Source organism: Antrostomus carolinensis, unplaced genomic scaffold (assembly GCF_000700745.2).
Source record: "Antrostomus carolinensis isolate BGI_N321 unplaced genomic scaffold, ASM70074v2 scaffold36523, whole genome shotgun sequence".
Taxonomy (NCBI): Eukaryota; Metazoa; Chordata; class Aves; order Caprimulgiformes; family Caprimulgidae; genus Antrostomus; species Antrostomus carolinensis.
The window spans coordinates 4171-24997 of NW_010307882.1; the positions used below are offsets into that span (position 1 = coordinate 4171).

General features: G+C 37.4%; 1 protein-coding gene across 1 annotated transcript in view; it reads left to right on the plus strand.

The window, feature by feature from the left end:
* The first annotated feature begins 811 nt into the window (after nucleotides 1-811).
* The window catches only part of SUN1 (Sad1 and UNC84 domain containing 1), a 23108-nt gene continuing 3092 nt past the window's right edge, over nucleotides 812-20827 (plus strand). Inside the window, exons 1-17 of the mRNA XM_010165611.2 lie at nucleotides 812-888; nucleotides 7413-7604; nucleotides 7943-8133; nucleotides 9298-9324; nucleotides 9431-9625; nucleotides 11390-11512; nucleotides 12494-12577; nucleotides 12893-13003; nucleotides 14470-14568; nucleotides 15235-15328; nucleotides 15438-15496; nucleotides 16707-16852; nucleotides 17007-17231; nucleotides 17724-17810; nucleotides 18182-18225; nucleotides 19259-19394; nucleotides 20331-20585. Of these exons, the coding sequence (XP_010163913.1) occupies nucleotides 812-888; nucleotides 7413-7604; nucleotides 7943-8133; nucleotides 9298-9324; nucleotides 9431-9625; nucleotides 11390-11512; nucleotides 12494-12577; nucleotides 12893-13003; nucleotides 14470-14568; nucleotides 15235-15328; nucleotides 15438-15496; nucleotides 16707-16852; nucleotides 17007-17231; nucleotides 17724-17810; nucleotides 18182-18225; nucleotides 19259-19394; nucleotides 20331-20585 (2145 nt within the window). The remainder of the gene's footprint in view (nucleotides 889-7412; nucleotides 7605-7942; nucleotides 8134-9297; nucleotides 9325-9430; nucleotides 9626-11389; nucleotides 11513-12493; nucleotides 12578-12892; nucleotides 13004-14469; nucleotides 14569-15234; nucleotides 15329-15437; nucleotides 15497-16706; nucleotides 16853-17006; nucleotides 17232-17723; nucleotides 17811-18181; nucleotides 18226-19258; nucleotides 19395-20330; nucleotides 20586-20827) is intronic.

Sequence of the window (20827 nt, forward strand, 5' to 3'; positions counted from 1 at the left end):
TATTTTCTTCCTAAATCTATAATACCTTCCAAAGACTCCATGGAAAGTTTTACAAGTGTGGATTGGGTTTGGTTTTTGATTTTGGTTTGGTTAGAGTTTTTTGGAAGTGGATGGCACTCTGGAAAATGTGCCTAATTCTGGCCATGTGAGTCATTTTGCAGTTGGCTCTTCTGCTAGGGTGTGTATTCAGTGTTTTTTATGACAAGAATAAATTAACTAAAATCAAATATTACAATTTGATGTAAAACAAATGAAACTCCCTTGCTGCTTAGTGGATGGTTGTAAAGTAAAATGATTTGACTATATGTAAAAACTTTCTCAGGTTTCATCTGTGTTGCAGTTTGTTGGCGCACAGAACAGCCTGCGCTTTGCTCAGTGGGCTTTCAAAACAAAACTCCTGGTGAGGAGATCTCTGAAGGCATGGCTATGTAGCTTTCTAAACTCTCATGCTTAGCTTTTGAAGATGCTAGCATATCTTAGTTCCTGTGGAAGTGTTGTAGTGTAGTTGTGGTAAGAGTTTGGCTCCTATTACAGGAAAGTTCTAGAGAACTCGGAAATTGCTGAAAATAGAGTATCATAAAGAAAGTTGTGGTCAGAAATACACTGAGCTTCGTGCAGGGATATCGAGCATCAGCAGCAATGCTGCTGAAATACTGAGAGCTCCAGATTTCCGGGAATAGTAGCTTTTTGTATTTCAATACTTCATTACACAGGCTGAACAATGCAAAGGCTTCTTCATTGACTTTCTGTAATTTCAAGTCATTGCATTACTTTATTTTCACCTTTTACAGTATGATTTGAAACAGTCAACATGGACTTTTCACGTCTACACATGTACACTCCTCCCCAATGTCTGCCAGAGAACACTGGCTATACATATGCACTCAGGTGAGAACTCTTTTTCTTCTTGTAGAGAAACTGTATGTTCTCTGAATGTTGTTAATTCTGGAGAGTTTAGCTTCCATGGTAAGTAGCTGACTTCTTTGAAGAAGCATGCTTTATCTAGTCTGTTTTTAAAATAACTGCTGTGTCCCAAATGGAGTTAAAAATACATGTTGAACTAACAGGACAATGACTAAAGTCATGACTCAGTGTTTATTAGTTGCTATGAATAAATAGTTTACACCTAGTTACAATTGCTGTTTTATTTCTCTAAATACGTCATCAGAGTTCTTAGATGTTTTCTGGTATGTCTTGTAACTTCTCTGGGTGTTTTCTTCTGCGGCTTGGCACCGTTTTCGCTTTAAAGCACTGATTGATATGTGCTCATTGCTGCTAGTGTGGAACTTGGCTGGAAGTCACATATTGATTACGTTTTTTTAGCAAAACTGCTTGTTGTGTGAATATAAAAATCTGCATTCTAATGAACTTGTTTTTTCTTGTATCTTTTCATTAAACTGACCATTATTAGACTGTTTTTCTTAAATCACTTCAGTTTTCTAAAAATAACTCTGTAGTGTTTGCTTGGTTTTGTATTATGTATTAGAAATAAATGTTGTGATGCCTATTTGAGGTTTTTTGTAATATTAATAGAGCAGATTGTAGATGCTGATTTAATCTAGCTCGCTTTTCCTGTTGAGTAGGTAGATGTATTTTGAAGCAAGTATACATCAGCGAGCCTCAGTTATTGATTTAACTAATTTTAAGTTTTAAAAAAATGTTTGTTAGGGTGCAGTATGGGTTTGCTTTTCTATTCTGTGTCTGTAAATCATTATTGTGTATTAAAATAATAGTATTTTGGTTGGAGAATACTTGACTGCTTGCCAATAAAACAGAAGTTGGCAAAACTGTAGAAATAAGAGCTCGCTAACTTAATGTTCTTCCTTTTGTGTACTCTATAACTGTAGTGTCATCAGTTTTTTGGGGGGATCATGGGGTTTTTAGCTGTAGCCTGATGTCAGTAGTGTTGTAAAATGGAATGTGTTTTATGTTGCATCAATTACATATATACATACATACTCTTTCTGAATTTTTAGAAAAACATGGGTAGAATGTTGATTAAATACAAGTGGGTTTACTAATTACTAATAAGGCATACTGGACAATGACAGATGATTTATGTGCCTTGTATCAGCAAGCAGATTCACTGTTATATTACTAAGTGATTTCAGGTGCTTTACATTGCAGAAGTACCTTAGAAATTGGCTGAAATATTTTAATTCTTTTACAGAGAATAACTTTCTCTACTGTGAGCAGTGGAAGTAAACTTTGATTCTACAGGTTGCTTAGACAGTGATTTTTGTGTCTCTGTAAGCATATCTTTCTTAAAACAAGCTGTGAAATTGTCATCTGGTTTGATTTATTTTCCTTAGTTGTTGTATTTGTCTGATATGATACTGGTATGCTCTATGGTACAATCTTCTCCACAGCAACTAATCTTTCTTGCAGATAAGAGGGAATAAGTGGGTCTTAGTATTAACTTAAGAAATTGATTTATTTTCTTTTTTATTATAATTTTGTGTATTTTCGAGAGTATTGGCAAAGTAAAGTTCAATGGCTTGCTTAAACTAATCTGGGAGTCAAACCCTTCTGAGCTTGGTTTTTCTTCTTGCCCACTGTTTTGTTGGTTATGAGTTTTGTTTCTCACTGAAGCAAACAAGAATACCACAGGAGCAGAGATTAACTTGCCAGTAAAGGAAGATGCAGACTGATAAATCCTGTTTGAAATCTGGAGTATAGTTCCTTCAGACTTTGGGTTTTGTGTGGAAGACAATTGGATTATTTGACTTCCTGCCTAAATGAAGATTGTAATTTTGCGAAACTGAGAGCTTGTGAAGAGGCCTTTGTAGAAGAGGAGGGTTAAGTGTCTTGAAACTTTTTGGCCTCCCATTTTGCTGAGTTAAACTGTTAGATGTAGGTGATTGGAAATGGACAGAGCTGGATAAACTGAAGTTTAATAACTGACTTAGTAAAGGCAAGCATAGTTAAACGGGGTTGAAATTAATTCTTTGTGATTCTTCCTTGTGTAGAAAGGAAGGATTATCAAACAATTATTTAAAATTTCCTACTGAAAAATTCTGTGAAGCCCCAAGTATTAAAATAATGGGGGAAAACGACTTGGTTCACTGCCTGCTTTCACTGCCAAGAGAGTGAACTAGAGTCTTCTGAGCAGATTCTCACTGTGCATCTGCTTGCTGAGTCTGTGCACAATGCCGTGTATTATTGATGCAGCTCTTCCTACCTTGGATCAAGCAGTGTTTGAAGAATCTGAGGAAAGGGTGAGTTAGGCAGAGTTGCTAATGAGAAATGCTGAAGTTCATTACTTCCTCTCTCACCCTCGACCTGTATTTGTTTTGCTTATATTCTGATCTGGCTTGTTCTGCCTTTGACAGTTCAATCTTTACAAAATCTTTCTGTGAGTTTCTTTAAAGAAATTGGCTCGTGCATGTGGCACTGCAGAGAGTACAGTGAAGTCAGATACCACAAAGCTATTAATAGGTTTGGTTATGACCTATTAATAGAATTTATATTAATACTCACTGGGATTACTGTGTGTTCATAACAGTTTGTAGTGCTTCTGCTTTGTGCTTTTACTTCTCCAGCCCACATCAGAAAAGCATTAAACTGATATAGCTAAATAACCTTTATCCTCTTCAAAATGCAAGTCAAACTTGTGAATCTCACCCACTTGTCAACATGTAATTTACACCCCCTTCTACAGGCTGATCTTTCCTGTAGTCACCATCATCTTGAATTGTGTTGGTTTTGCATTTCTGTCATTTCAGGTTCCTTTAATACTGCTTTTTCTTCACAAATATGGATTAAATTGATAATTTTTTTTTCCCCCTGTGTCAGAGCATTAAATCAGGATGAAACTTTCTGCAAAATAGTTGAATGAAGTCCTGTGGTGTTTTTTACTTGTGTTCTGGGAATGACTAAAGCAATGGCTAAGCAACTCAGGATAGCATCTCCTTGGTCAGTTAATATAAGCAATGCCCTGGTCAGAAAGCATCTGAACATTTGTACACGGGTTATATGCCTGCACCCATGTTACAAGATGTCAGTTTAGCTCTAGTTCTCGAGGTGTATTACTTGTATCTATTATTATCTTGAATAATCAAGAACATTAGGTATTTCTTGGAATGAAATTAGCAGTGTAAAACAAATGACACTTAAGGTCCTCCAGATAAAGCTATAGGTGTGCTAAAATTGGCAGACCTTGTTCCCATTCCACTCATAAACAAACTTGCAAATTAACCCACTGAAGTCTACAACATTCTCATTCTGTAGAAGGCTCATGTAAAGGTGTCAAGGCAATAGCTGGAAATGTAAGATCAAATACAGTCAGCAGATCTACCGGCAGCTGGAGGAGCTGTTTGTCAGGAGAAGGAGCGAGAGTCTGCACTGTTTGTGTGGGTTATCTAGGAGTGTGGGCTAATTACATCCCACCTTTAATGTATTTTTTTTGCTAGACATGCATATGTACCATCAGTGTACAGGTTCACTTCTGTCCTGTGAAAGAAAGGCAGAGTTTTAGTTTACTGCAGTCTTTTTTTGTAGAAGAAAAAAGGCTGCTTTCCAAAGCGTGGAAACTGAGATGGCAAGTTAGGAGACTTCTAGATATTGTCCTGCTGACAGAGGACAGATAATTATCCTGCATAAACAAGAGAGACATTATTTTTTTATTTAAAGATGAAAAGATCTCATGACTTTTTATTTTTTTAAGATAGTAGAGCTCAGTTCCAAGCTGTGTATTCAACCCAAACTGATATAAATGCTCATTGAGATACTTAATAACAGCAAGTGTTCATAAACAGAAACAAACTGAGGCTGGTCGCAGCTGTCAGCTTGTCCTGTGTACTTTGTGTTCTTGTGAATTGAGTATCTGTAAGAAACATTGGGTGAAGATGAGGAAAAGCAAATGCATGGTGGCAAGTGTAAATAGCAAAACTCGGTTCTGAAACAACTGTTTAGGGAGGGACTCGATAGTAAACTGTTGTGGCTCGGACTCCTTCAGAATGAACAACGGGGGGAGCCGTATTTAGCCCGTGTTCTCACCCCACATCTGTCAGAATGCAAGCTATCCAAACAATATTTATGAAAACTGTAAAAACTATATCCTTTCATACCTAATCAAATGTAGACTAAATCTGTTGTCACATGAGGAGGCTTGTGTCTTATTTCATCTCCCCCTTCAACTCAAATGTAAGCAAGGATTAATAAGCATAGTGTATATAGTGCTGTGTGCTGGGGTTGTTTGGAGCTGTGCTCAGGCGTGTGCCTCACACGGGGCTGCACTGCATGTGGCAGCGTTAGCGGGGCAGACCAGTAAGATCACACAGATAGTGCTGGAGACCTGCCACCAAATCTCTGCACCTCTGGGCAATCAAAGAAGTTATTTTGGACAAGCTCTGGTCTGGTCCTGTGGGCTGATTGCCCATTTGCTGCTGGAGTAACTGGATGCTTTCCTGCAGTGCATTGTCTGGGTTAGGTTTTTTTTTTTAGCTGAAAGAAGCGCAGCTCATGTGCTCTGACACAGTCCCATCTTACCTGCTTTACTTTGCATTGTGGAACAATCAAGAAACTCACTTCTAAAGCACCCACCTTGTCAGAATTAAATCACCACTGTAAGTGTAGCTACTAGGCCTTCTGGTGTTAACTGACTTGTATGCCAAAGTAGTACAAGGAGGCTGAGGGGAGACCTTATTGTCCTCCACAACTACATGAAAGGAGGGTGTACTGAGGTGGGTCTGTGTTCTCCCAAGTAACAAGCAATAGGACAAGAGGAAACAGCCTCAAGTTGTGCCAGGGGAGGTTTAGGCTGGATGTTAGGAAAAGTTTCTTCACCAAAAGGGTTGTCAAGTATTGGAACAGACTGTCCAGAGAAGTGGTTGAGTCACCATCCCTGGAGGGATTTAAAAGTAGTGTAGGTGTGGCAGTTAGGGACATGGTTTAGGGGTGGACTTGGCAGTGCTAGGTTAACAGTTGGACTTGATCTTAAAGGTCTTTTCCAACCTAAACGAGTCTATGATTCTACAACACATGTATTATTACTTGGTAATGTTCTGGGGTCTTTAACGATCGTGTAAGAAAAGTATTTCCATTAAATTGTTTTTGCCCAAATATATTTTTTAGTAGCTGTTTATTTTTTAAAGGGAAAGCTCCCATTTCAGTTACAGATTGCACAGTAGAATCTACTCATTCAGACCTAATTTGCTTGTTTGTTTTTGTTTGAGATTTTGGGGAGAAGGAGCTGCTTTTGTTAACAATACCTTGCTCAGCTCTTTAAAAAAAAAACCAAACAAAAACACAACAAAAAAACCCCCAACCCAAACAACAAAAAACCCCAAAGAAAACAAAACCCCAGGATTATTGAAGTAACTGCTGCTACAGCTCTGTGTCTCTGTGGCCCAGGAGGGCTCAGGCTCCCTGAGCAAGCTGGCCTAGGGCACTTCAGATGCTCTGTCACAGCGGGTCTATAACCTGGGCTGTTCCTGTGGGGACCAGCTCTGCTCTGTTACATAACTGAGTGTTTCCTTCCATTGTAAGCAGGAGTACTCTGCTTTAGGCTAAACTTCTGGTTTACTAAATGTATTTCTTACTGACTCATCTGTTCACGTTTGCCTTGTCTTGTTGCTGCTTTGCCTTCATTGTAAGTTTTCATGGAGGTTCTGAGAGAATCCAGTGTAAAAGTGTGGATTAGATTTCCTGGGGTAATAGTGTGAATGAAGCTTTTCTACATGTAAACTTGCTTCTGTAGGATAAAACAGAAAAATGGATGAAAAGTCTAAACAATTTTTAGTTGTTCAGAGTTAAATATTCCTAATTATTTGTGTTAAATTAAGACATTTTTTAAAACTACTTTTTTTTTAAAGTAATGGTAGTTAAACTAATATAGCTAAAGTAGAGAAGTGTTTAAGTATCATAAAGGGAGGAAGTTCCGACTTGGTGGAAGATGGAAATTCAGAGTTGTGTGGCATATGGATCTTTGGTTCTCAAAACAAGGAATTGGCAAACAAAAAAATAAAAAGAAATGAACTTTGACTCAAAATGAATCTTTACTTTGCAATATAGAGTGGATCTTGACTTTTAATTTGCTGCTAGGTGTGGTGAAGAAACTGTCATGAATGGCTTCCTCTCTCAAACTGGTCCCAGAAGAACTGTGTGTCTGAGGCTCTATAACAAATGCTTGCTCTGACTCAACTTCAAACATGGTTTCCATGGTGGTTCTTTCTTTCTAACTGTGATTTGCTTTCAGTTGTTAAACTTGTAATATGAATTATTTCAGAGAACCTTGAGCATCTACATACTTCTAAGTTATTTGGGTTGCATGGCATATCTTGTGGGAATTGCTCCATAACCCCAGATAAACTGCTTTTAATGGAAGCTTAGACTAGCTTGAAGGGTGTGTTTGTTACTAGGGCAATTTTCTCTTAAACTCTAGTAACTTTGCTCTTCTTATTTTGCTGCAGTTCAAGTTATTCTTCATCTGCTTTGGATTTTGAGACTGAAAACAAAATAGATCCAGTATTTGATTCGCCAAGAATGTCACGGCGTAGTTTACGGTTAGCTGCTGCAGGATTTAATAAATCAGATGAGGCACAAAATGATCTCTATGACAGTCCTTATGCCGGAACCTCGTCCTTCAGAGAACAGTCTTCTAGGTAAGCATTTTTCATCATTACAAGTGAATGTATTTGTTGGAGTCTTGAGACTTCCTCTTTGAACACAGTAGTACAAACATAGGTTACCTGCTGGTTTATTCTTTGTTCTCAGTGTTTACTGCCATACTCTGAAAGTTATGTTCAGTGTGTGGTTTGCAATGAAGTCTTTGCAAAAGTATAGATTCTTGAACGTGAGGGTTTTCTTTTAAACCTGATTTGAACTGTCTAGTCACATCAGTGTTGGAATAACTTAACTGTTTTTTTCATTTAAAATGAGAGAGACAGAGAATCTTGCATCTTCAGTGCTGTGTTTTATTTATCTTTCCTTTGTTTCCTAGGACTGTGAAGCAACGCAAAAGTATCAATAAACAGTCTGGCAGTGTAAGACACACGCCAAGGCAAAACCTGTCCAGTTCTTCCATTTTTAGCCAAAGCAGTTTCAATAGCCATGGCAGTGACACATCCATGGTATCCAGTGTATTGGATGAATCTTTGATTCGAGAGCGGACAGAAGTGGATCATTTCTGGGGTGAGTAATCATTGCTGTTGCTCATATCAGACTGTGAAAACTGCTGCTGGTTTAGTGTATAGAAACATATGTCCACATCCTCCTTCTTTTTCCCCATCCGTTTTTCCATCCTGCCCTCAAACAGGAGCGGGATGGAACAACATGGATGTGCTTACTCTTTTGCTGTAAATATCTGCTTGCTAAGATGCCTACTGGAAGTTCACAGTCCAGTGTGTAAACTTGACTTACTGGCATAGTCAACATCAGGACACATTGCACAGACAAGTTAATATGCCAAGCAAACAGATTTTGGGATGCAACACCATAGATTGTATAGATGTAATTAGCTATTATATTTACTTTTCTTCAAAATGTGCATAGAGATGTGCAGAGAAATGTGTGTATTTAAAGAATGGTAAACTTGTAACTTGGCTTTGAAAAGCCAAAGGAAAAGCATTTTCTTGCTTGTTAATAGGCAGAAGTGTGTTTCAGTTTAACACACTTAATCTGAAGGTTTCAAATTAGTGGCATTTCAAGGTTTCCCAAGAGGGTTTTTGTGTGTGGCTGGCTGGTTTATTTTTGCAGGTATGTATGAGTATGCTTTCATGGAATCTACTCTTCTCATTGAAGAGGAGAATAGGGAGTTGTTCACATAAAATATTGTCTAAGTAAGAAGTGTTGTGCAGAGGAAGATCAACAACTTACTATATCTCTCAAGTCAGACTTTGTTCCTAGTCGGTGTGCTTGTGACAGAGTCCTAGTGTAAAGAATGTTTCAATCTTAGTAGGATGTGTTCTAAACTTTAGATTACCTGGCTCTTAAAACAGAATTTTAAAATATAGTGGTACCAGAGTAGTTACCAAACAACAGAAACAGCGTGAACTTGTGAGTAGCTGCTTTAAAGTCACATGGGAGCTAAGAAAAGGTGTAGTTGTCATTCATATTATTTTGTTTGCCACTTCTGTGGTAGAATGCTTCTCACTGACTGTTACCCTACTACACTGATGTCTGAATATTCATGTGGTAGACTGCAAAATATGTTAAATACTAATCATAAAGTGGCTTTTCTTTGCAGTCTTAAAATTAGTGGGACTCTTAATTTGAGTTAATATCTGATACTGTAGTTGATTACAGGACTTCCTTATATTTGGGACCAATTTTTTAATTTTTTTTTTTCCTTTGAAGGTCTTGATGATGAAGGTGACCCTAGAGGTAACTACACTTTCCTTTTCCTTCCATATGCATTGTATTTAATGGTAATTGGTGATGGCAGTACACTCCCATCAATGCACTGAACGTTTCACTCTTGGTTTGGTAGGTAGTGATTCTACCCTGATGCAGGAAAATGGTGATATAACAGCAGAAGAAACACAGACCACAATGATCAACGGCTACACTTGCAATGACTGCAGCATGCTTTCTGATCGGAGGGAGGTTCTTACAACATACTCAACTTCTCATGTGCCATCTTCTAGAATTTACACCAGGGATAGGAGCCAGAGACATGCATCTAGTAAGTTACTTTCTCTTGTGTTTTATCTGGATAGCAGAATGGTATACAGATGCATTTTCCATGTAGTGTTATTTATGCACTTTTCCTACCCTGCTAAATTTACCAGTAACTAATTCCAGAGATGACCTTGTATGAAATACCCTCTTCTATATCAGTTGAAACTTTATGTCCTTGTTAGCTTCTGATAAATAATTATCAACTTAAAAAAAAAAAAATGCTGCTCTGCGAATTAAACAGTTTGAAAATTAAAATGCCATGGTATCTCAATGACTTATATTTACAAACTGATTTGGAACACAGTGGGCTGTTCCAACCAACAATCATCATAAGAGTCTCCTGGTCTGGTATCGGATCTGTGTGTGTCTGTTTATGAGATTTTTGGTCAGGGTTTTCAGGTAGAAACTTTTTCTATGGTCCGGGTTTTTTCTGTTTGTTTGGGGTTTTTGTTTGTTTGTTTGTTTTCTTATGAAAACTGTCAAGATTGAGCAGAATTGTTACTTTGTAGAGCTTCAGTTATTCAAGAAATCTCTGAGATACCTTCCTGCTTTCTGTTTTGGTGGCTTTTTTGTTTGTTTTGGGGGGGTATTTTTTTGCTCCTGATTTACCTTGTAACTTATTAGAGTGTTTTTAGAAGCTAAACCTCAGCTACTTGAAAAATTGAACTCCAAAGGGAAAAACTGTTTCCAAATAGACTTCCTAGTGACTGCATTCCTAACTGTAAAACAAATGAATCTGCTGTAAATACAGTTCTGTCTTTCCAAGGCAATCTCTGTTCTGTGGCTGGTTGTCCTCAGTGTCCTGACTGTCTGCCTGCCTCTTGCATAGCATTGTGAATTTCTTGATCCTTGGTAGTCCTCAGTTATCATGAAGAAGTTATTTCTTGAGTGATCTTGAATTAGAAAGGAAGCAATTCTGGGATTCTGTTGGTGTGTTATTCTTGAATGAAGTGAGTTTTCAGTAGCAAGAAATCAGTTTGTTGAGTATAAGGTGTGACTTTAAATGTGTAGCACAGGTAGGAATTCTGTTGGCTTAGTATAATGAACTAAAAGTGACACTGTATGAAAACTGTTTTCTGTGCTCCTGAGTTTGTATATGCACAGAAAAAAATTACAGGGAACTCATCTCAGTACATTTCTTTGAACTTTAATCCAGTAGTTTGAGTAAAACTTGGGGAGAGCAGGAGAAGGGGTGCATAATCATGGCAGGTTTTTGGAGTGTGACTGATTGTAGGAAAGCAGCAGTATGGGGGACTGCAGCTTTGTTCCTGTGGCTCTGCAGAAGTGTGTGTCTCCAGCACTTGAGGCAAACCACCGCAGTAACTTCCTCCAGTGTAAAGGTGGAGAAGGTGAGGAAAAGTCCTCACCCTTTCAAATCCAGAATCAGAATTTAGTTTGTCTCTTTGGAGCTTTGACCCACAAAATCAGTATCAATAGCTCACATAATTGAGAAACCCTGAGTTCTGTAAACAAGGAATTAGTTGTTATTTAGAGTTCTTAATTCTCATGAAGGAAAGGTATTCTTGCTGAAGTCATACATCCTGTCTCAAAGGTGTTTCCCCCTAGGATGTGTAGTTACAAAGGCTTTGCTGTAATACATAATGCATCCAGGCTTTTCAAACCACGCTTGCTTAAGTTTCGTACTCCTGGCTAAACAAAGGCTTTCCATGCTTCATCCTCACTCTTCCACAAGCTAATGGTCACCAGAGAATAGAAGTACATCTTTATGTAGGTGAATAATTTGTATTCACACTGTTTTTTTCAATAGGAGGAACCTATTTCTACATGAGTAAGATTCTGCGATTGGTCAAACATGCTGCAACATCTTTTGCATCACTATTAGTGCAACTATTACAAATGGTTTTGCTGAAGCTGGGTTATGAATTTAAAGGTACCTTTTCAGTTGTCTTCCTTGGTCTCCACACAAAGCCAGAGTGTGTGTGTTGGGGTTTTTTCTGATGGACTTCTTCTTTGGCACTACAGCATTCTTCTTCTGTAGTCTTTTGGCTGGCTTCTGTCTTTCTCCCTTTTTTATCTCAGTTTTGCTACCCTTTTCATACTTTCCCCCTGTTTAGAAGTATCAGGATTCACGTATGCAAGATCTGTGTTACAGTTAAGATTCACTTGTTGATTTTCACTTGGAAGTGGTAGCAGGTAATGTTTAAATTGAGAAACTTAAGTTGATTTTTAAAAACTGTTTGGTATGATAGTGTCAAATCCTAACTTTTCAATGTCTTTAGGTTTGGAATAGCTTGTTACCATTAAGCTCACCGTGCACTTAAAGCTCGATTAGATCTATCTTGCAAAACTAAAACTGCCATCATCACTCTGCACTACATTACAGCACATCTTGTTTTCCCTGAAAATGTTCTATTCTTCTTTGGTGCTTTCTCTTCTGTAATACATGCTCTGCCAGGGAAGTTAAATTGCCATAGGCAGAAGGTAACTGATTTTTGTGTGTGAATAAAACTTTGTTCTCTCTACCTCGGTGCCTTATGACTTGCTAATGTCGTCTTTTCTGTCTTTTAAGCTCTTAAGCACAAAGATGTAATGGTTGGCCTGTTTGACAGAATGATGAGAATAGGGACTCAGGATTTGATGAGTTGTTACTTAGGGGCTTTTTTACTAACTTTATTATCTGAAAAGAAGCAGGAAGTTTTTTTTGACTGAAAAGGCCCCCTGTTATTTAAAGAAGCAAAAAGATTGCACACAGTAGGCTGCTTCCTTGATTGTTTTTCAGGTTTCCTGTGAGTGAATGGTGAACCAAGCCAGTTTAGCTAAAATCTGCATATATGCTAGCTAAAATGTGCATATATGAAAGGCTTTGAACTTGAGAGTTACTTTCCATGTATGCTTTTTGAATGTGTTGCAGCTCACTCAGACTACTGTGGAAGCATGAATGTAAATGAGTATTACAGAGAAGATAGCCATCTGGGTGTAAATGAGGAATCAATATGTAAGTGTCATGATTGACGTTGTCTTTTGGCCTTGGGCTGTACACCAGGTTGTTGCTATAATAGTAATAGATGCCCCATGACTCTGTGGAAGCTACAAAGTAAATGTTTGTTTTGCAGTTGAGATGTAAGGGGGAGAATAGTGATTGCCTGGTGTACTGTAGTATCCCCAAGCAAGTTTTACTCCACTAAAGTCTGCTTAGTAGTTTGTGTTTTGATAACTGATGTTATGAAGTAGACTTGTTCAAGTTCTCTTGTAACAATCTTGATTTAATCCTGGCTTTGTCCCATTAATCTACTGTTACCACAACCAACAGGTGATGACTGTAAGGGGAAGAAACATCTTGAAATACACACCACAGACCACATGCAATCCTCATGGGCTAAAAGGGTAGCAAGGACCATTTGGCACACCTTTTCTTATGCAGGTTGACTTGGACCTTTTTTCCTTTGCTTTTATTTTGCATCTCATTCTCACAATGTTAATCATACATATTGGTTTGTGTTTGTTGGTTTGGTTTTTTGTTTGGGTTTTTTTGTTTTGTTGTTTGGGTTTTTTTTAACCTTAATCTGTCAGAGTAGATTACAAGTGTAAAATGTCTAGAAAATTAACTTAGTTAACGCCTTTCCTGTTTGACTTCTTGCTCTGATACTGGCTTTTGTACAAGCTTGACCCACTGCTTGCCTGTTAGTAAAAACAAGGTGTAGGGACAACATACATCCTGTATGTTAGAAAGAACAAGTCAGATTGTTAATTTATTGCACTTTGGGGAAGTCTATATGCTCAGTAGGTTGAAAAACCACCTTTAAATGAAACCAAGGTATGAGTTATTGGTATGCAGATTATTTGAATTAAGGGTTTTTAACATTTTATTTTTGTTCTAGTGATAGTCAATTTTTACAGGAATCTTATATAGGGATAGAATCTTCCCTGTGAGATGAGCGTTCCCTAGCTTGAATGACAGAGACATCAAGAATCTGTTGAGTGCTCTTTATTCAGCAAAGGAAAATGATTTGAGACACTTCAGTCACCTAAATGCTTTGCAAAATATTGGGTTGGTATATCTATAATCCCTCAGATTAACCCAGACATATCTGCTAATCTAAAAATGTAGGATTATTTTCTAAATGTATACTATGTAGTTTGCTCTGTAGAACGAACAGTCCTAGTCTTAGATAGAGTAATTGTTGGCTTCAGTGGGCTTTAAGTTACAGCATTTTGTTACAGTGCATTGGTTTTTTGTTGTTGTTTTTCTTCTTTTTAAGAGACTCAAAGCTGACAGACTGAAGATCCCTGGGAATATTCAGTTTAATGAAAATTTACTGCTTGTAACTTTTAGTAGGGAATATTTCCTGTTATTTATCAGCATTTTTTAGACATCATTATTTAATTCTTTCACTAGGATTGAAAACTTTTAATTGTTCTCTTCTACACATGAACCTAGATAGTGAACCCGATGTGTAATTTGGAACAAATAAGATGCTTTTAAAGTAATGATGTGCTTAAAACTCGTTGTTTTGGTAGCACTTTTTTGCTGTTCTCTGTTACACTTAGCATGGCATTGTTAGATAAACACCCTACAAAATGTAAACTTTGATTTTGGAAAAGTGGTATTTTAACTGCACAGATGCTGTTGATCGTTCTGCTTATTTCTGTACATGAGAATTCTGTTTCTAAATTGATTTGGTTTTACTTGGTTTCATATTTATTAGTGGCTTGCTTTGTTTTTAAATAGTGAAGAACCAAGTTTGTAGGTTACTGCAAGGCACGGTGTAAAATTCTGCTGGACATGTAACGGGCAGGGGCTCGAGTGTTTTACTTCATGTCCTGCAGAAGAACCTGAAGCTCGTTGGTGTGTGTGTTACCACATGGAGTTAATTTGTTATGATCTAGGTTACTTTATGCTTCACGTGTTGCAAACAGTGGGAGCAACGGGATGGCTTGTGTCTCAGAAGGTGTTGTCTCTACTTTGGCTCGCCGTTCTCTCTCCAGGTTACTATCCTAATCCGTGTGTGTGTGCCTTGCCTGTTCCTTTTGACAAACTAGGAGGCTGTAGCACGTGGCTTCCATGATTTCAACTGTGCTTATGCTGTAGCTTTTGTATCTTGAAATGCATGTGCTGCTTTCCTTTCTTTATTGACCAAAACGTGCGTAGTGAGAGGGTATATTTCTGTTCACAGGCATAATGGGAGACTAACCAGACTGTTTCATGAGGGAATGAGTGTGTGAATAGCACAGAATATGGGGTGTCGAGAATAATGGGGTGTGTTTGGTTTGGTAGTTGCTTCCTGTCTTGGTATTCCTCTTTGCAAAAACTAATGCTGCTAATCTGTGCATTTCTTGAAATATACTGAGGTCTTCAGTGTATGGTAACTCAGATTCAAACCATTAATACTGAATTTCTGGCAAGAAAGCATCATTATAACAAATGAGCATTTCATCTTTTTGCATGGCTGTTGGTTTTGTTGAGTAGCTGATGTTATAACGCTGTCACACTTGTGATACCTAGGTGTTAATAAGCTGCATGTGTTGCCTGTGTTCATGCATTGCTCTGCTGTGCAAGGTATTCTTGGCTGCAGTTGCATGTCCCTCTGCTTGGTTTCTTTGAACACGTGCCACAGTAATTGCATTTCACACTACCACTTTTTTGTCTTCTAGGGAGGGCAGCTTCTGGCATATTCAGGTTGCTTAGAACTGGGTGGTATCAACTTGTTACTTTGATGTCTTTGCTCAAGGTGTTTCTTCTAAGAAGGTGTGTATCCTTTGAAAAAATTGGTTTCTGAGCTAATTATTTACCCAGTTGTAATATAAAACAATAAAATATGATATATTGCTTCATGTAAATTTTCCTCTTTCTCTAGGTGCCTTCCAAAGATCTCCAAGTTGTTACTGTTCCTTATCCCACTCCTGTTTCTACTGGGTATGTGAATCGTTTAGTTATAATACAAATCAGTGTATGCTTAACACAGCTGTCCCAAAATAGCATTTTTAGTTGAAATTTTGTTTTATAAAGAAGATGCAGAAATAAAAAAGAAAAGTTTGTTTAGGAACAGGGCAGTAAGTCAAGTTTTCAAAGTACTGACAAGTCAGTGAGCTTTCCCTTTGCCATGAAAGGAATACTTTTGATTTCATTTCATAGAGCTCTTTAGGCAGAGAGAGTAAGTAAGTAAATTCACTGACGTCCTTTTTTCTTTGCCTCCTTTCATAGGAGTAGCAATGAGGTTGTAAAGAGTAGGCTGTGTACTGACTAATTTGATTGTTGTCAATCTCCATAAAAGTGTGGTTAAGTTCTTTTACTAACTCATCCTAAGTCTTTCCTTTGCTCCAGACTATGCTTTAGTTGCTTAAAATACTGCTATTTAGACTTGTTAGTTGGCAATATTCCAGGCCACCTGTCTACTCTGAAATAAACAAACTCAGTTTAAAATATTTACTGAAAGTGCTGGGCTGTTTCTGAAAAGAAGTTTCATGTCTTTGTGTGTCCTAAAAAACTTGTAGCTGCTTTGAGGAGAAGATGAAGTTTCTCAGAACTTACAGTGGGAATTCAAAATCCTCTGTACTAGGGAGAATAAGAAAGGAAGAACTTACCCCATGTAGAAAATGCTGCTTCTCACTAAGATATTGTACGATAAGTGTAATTTTCATGAAATGCTAGGTTGTTTCCATGGAAACTGAGGTTTCATCCAAGTTTTATTAGATATTATGCAATGTGGTGTGTAGTAAGTAGGGTATAAGGCAAAATATTTTCCATTGAGATAAAAAGCAGTATTTACATCTGCCTTCAGGGAGTGTGGCCTGTCTTAGTCACTGTATGAGAGCTGGGTCCCAGGAATACAGTAGTATGAGATAAAGAATATATCATGATACATAAAAGTGCAGGTTGCCTGCCATGTAACTGTGTGAGTGGTGCTGATGGATGTTCCCTAACATTCTTGAGTGCCTGACTTAACAATTTTAAGGCTGGCTCATGCTGATGTTTAATTTAGACTGGAGTAGTGTCCACTGTGTGATGTCTACCTTGCAAACTCGAGGAAGCTTGTGTCCTTCAGTAAGAAGACAATTTGTAGATAGGAGCAGTCCTAAGGGAGAATTCTTTTGAACACCCTTTCTGCTTTTTGTGTCTGATATAGGTATATGGTTCTGGGGTTTTGATGCCTTCATTTCATTATTACCTTCATTGAATTGGACAAGTGTTGATAGAATACAGAGAATGGATGACTCTATTCGTGTTCCTGAACCACAAGCTGATTCTTTTCACTCTGTGCAACCTCCAAAGGTAAAGGAGAACGGTCCAGGGAAGAATTTTCATATCTATAAAGACTTCTTAACTTCCATGTCTTCAATATTTTTCAATAACTTATTGACACACAAGGGTAATGTAAATAAATGTCTTGATTTTATATATTAAAAAAATTTTTTTTATATTGTAGGATACCATAAATATCTTTGATTCTGGTCGTATAAGCGAGCTGGAAAAGCAAATGGTCTTCATGTCTGACAGATGCCATCACCATGATGAAAAATACAACAAAGTGATGCTTCTACTCCAAAATCTTCAAGATCAGGTTGCCCAGATGAGTGACAAAAGTGAAACATTGCAACTAATAAAAAATGTGATAGGTCAGCATGTTAAAGATATGAAACTGGAGGAAAAGGTAAGATAGTCAGTTATTGATACTTTCTGATACTGATCAAAGTATTCTGTTTTAATAATGCAGATTATTAGAGATTTGACTTTAGGGTTCTTTCTCTTTTACAGAATTAACTGATAAATAGTAAATGCCAGGGAGTAGTCATGGGCTTTTATTCTTCTTCTGTTATTACTGACAAAGAATTAATTCAGATAGATGGTCTAAAGCAGAATCTTACACTGCTGAAAGGCAGATGGATTTATCCTGTTTTCATACAGAGAAAGATGAGTATAGGAAGGACTAGTGACAAAGGAGGGTAAACTTCCCTGTCTATAACCTACTACTGCTGAATCAGGCCTTTATATTACAGACTCTGTAATTTCTCACATTACCTGCACAATAAGTCACTTAAACGCTCACAGAATTAAATAAAAATTATACTTTGTAGAAAACCTCAATTTTGCTATTTGTACTCAGAAAGAAAATACACCACCTTCTTCTTCCCTGTTTTTTAAGACTAACTTCCTGGCTTTACATCAAGAACATGAGTTGCGCATCCTGGTACTGGAAGACCTTCTTGGAAAGCTCTCTGCTGAATCCAAGGTATTAAAAACTAGCTTTGCTAACTCACTGTAATTGCAACCTTTTGATAAAACAGACTGGTCTTTGTTGGCTATCCCAAACCCCAGTTTGCTTTACTCTAGCTATTACAATTGACTGTCTCAAAACTTGTGTTCTTGCTTCCGCTTCTTGAAGAGGATTTCAGTCCAAAGACTAAAAATTATTAATTTGACCACTGAAGCAGGTTCTATTTGGAATAAAATCTTATTATACAGAGGCACAAACATTAGTGTGAGGAGGACACAGTCCTGTATGCTAAATGTGCTGAAATGTGTCATTTTCCTGTAACATTCTTTATCCTCTGTCACTTGTGTTTCTTTGTATATATTAAAACTAACTTCTGTAATTTTTAGGACATCCAGACGGAGCTTGACATAGCAAAAGCAAAAACAACGAGGTACAAGCACTTTTTCAAATATATTTTGCTTTTTCAATTCTGATGCTAACTAATGATGACATCACAAGTGCTTCTTTGAAATACAACAATGCTTTTCTTTGTGCCTGTTAACTGACCTTAAGAGTTTGTGTTGTCAGCAAGAATACTTCTGTCTTACAGTAGACTTTAACTGTGATGCTGAACATCATCACAAGGCCAACTTCCAGTGTGTGAGCAGTCCTACAAGTACATTTTTTACTAGAGAAAGCTCTTTATATAGAGGAGGAGAATGAGTGGCTTCTCATACTCTTAAAAATGCATTAGAATTTTTCCTCAAATTGCTTAGTGAAGTACACAGCAACTGCTTTCAATTGGCTTTATATTAAGATTCTTGAGTTGTATCAATTTTATCCTTTGTCTATGTTTTTGGTTTGCAAACTGTGTAATACCAGGATAAAAACTGCATCACTTTAAGTAGTTTCCCCATTAGGAAGTGGAAAAGAAACACTTACTTGTTGAATTGTCATTTGAATTAGATCTAAATGTAAAATGGCTTTAGGATGGTGGCTGATAACTTTTTTTCCATAGCAAGCACTGAACACTGACTTATATTGGTCATATGTGACCTGCTACTTAAGCTCAACTTAACACCTGCCTCTAAAGTTATCCTGGTTTAAGTAAGGGAACATGAAACTCACTCTAACCAGTGGCAAACTCCTGCAAATAAAGTTTGACTGAAACCTTAAATTTCTGGCAAACCTGATTTGCCAGAAACCTTAAATTCCCAAAAATCTATGTAAGTTTGACTTGTCAGCCTGGTGATGTTCTAAAGTCATCACCAATGGATTTGTTTACAACTTTGCTTTGAATATATTAAGCCTAAGTGTGCTTTAAATAACACCCCCTAGGAAGTGCAAGCTCACAGTGTCTGTCAGGGTGAATAACTGAACTAGGAAAGCACTTTGTATTATACAAGTATGTTCTCACAGCTTTGGAATTTGATGTAATGATTCAAACTACTCTTTCCTAATTATTGACTCCTTGTTTTTGTCAGAGATGATGATGAACATAACCAACTTTTGTCCAAAGTTAAAAAGCTAGAACTAGAGTTGTCTCAGATGAAATCAGAGCTGTTAACCAGGGAAAGTGTGAAGACAAGTTGTGAGAAAATGGATGTCATTCATGAAAAAGTAGGTTCTGTGACTTCTGTAACTGTCCCAGTAAAACTTGGTACTACTTGATTTTGTTCACTAACTTTCTTGAAATGCACTGCAATAAATGATGTGGGGGTAATACTTATGTTAAAGAATGGTAGTGGTTTATGTAGTGATACTGTAATTTTTTTGCATTAGTGCATAACACTTTACCAGACAGGAGTTTATGGCTTGTTTTCTACCATGGCAGGGTTTTTTGCATTTAAGATAAGATGCAGTAGCCATTCGGTATACAGTATTTTGCTGTTCTTACTGACGTATTTTGCCTAAACCATGGAAATATGGAAAAGAAACTTGGGTTTCTTGTGTAAAAGTCAGTTCGTTTTGTGATCTGAGAGCTGTTCTTAAAAAAAAAAATTCAGACTTATATGCTTTTGAAGCCTTTTATAGGTCTGACTAGAATGTAGCCAACAAAATGCAACAATAAGTGTTGGTACGGGATTATAACTTTGACTAAAGTACCATCTTGTGATAATGCTCAACTATGAGTTAGCTATTGTGAATGGAGTCAAAGCATAAAGTGAGTGATTAATCAGCTTCCTGAAGTAGGCCTAACAAGTACATTGCTCCCCTCAGAGCTGCCACAGTGCCTTCTTTGAACTGTGGCAGCCAGCTTTTTTATTCTGAAGAGTTGTAGCCCTAATGTAAACGTCACAGTTTTCTAGAACTTTACGTGTTTCTTGTTTGCCAAGACAGTGAACCATCCAGATTTTTCCATATGTTCTTCTGCACACCTGACTGGTCTGGTATTTCAGTGTAGCTCAATGTAGTTAAAACACATGTGAAATCTCAATTTCTATGTAGTACTGAATGTATGTATTGATGTCACATGTGCCTAATATATATATGGAATTACTTAATGGTTTATAAAGACTAATAATTTCTCTTATAATTGTTAATGACTTCTACCAGGTAGATGCCCAGGTCAAAGAATCTGTCAGGCTAATGCTTTTTGGTGATCAACAACAAGACTTCCCCAAATCGCTTCTCCAGTGGCTTACGTCCAATTTTGTGAGCAAAAGTGATCTGCAGACTTCGCTGCAGGATCTAGAGATGCAGATCCTCAAGAGTATTACTCTCCATAGGTCTATTACAAATGAAAAAGTGTCATCTGAAGTAGTAACAAATGCTGTGACTAATGCAGGGATTTGTGGAATCACAGAAGCGGTGAGTGAGTTTAAGTTCTCAAAAGTTCAACTGAAACTGACTTTAAGAGATATTGGGAATGTTAATTGAAATGGGGAGAACTACAGAAAATGCTTCATCAAGTGTATTCTGTCAGCATTTGCTTGTTGCCTGTTGTGAATGCTTGTCTTTTTCCAAAGTATGCTCTCTTGAAAAATGAAGAATTCCCAAAAAACAAGTATACCAAAGAAATGCAGCTCAGGGTCTTGGGAAGGTGGGGGAAA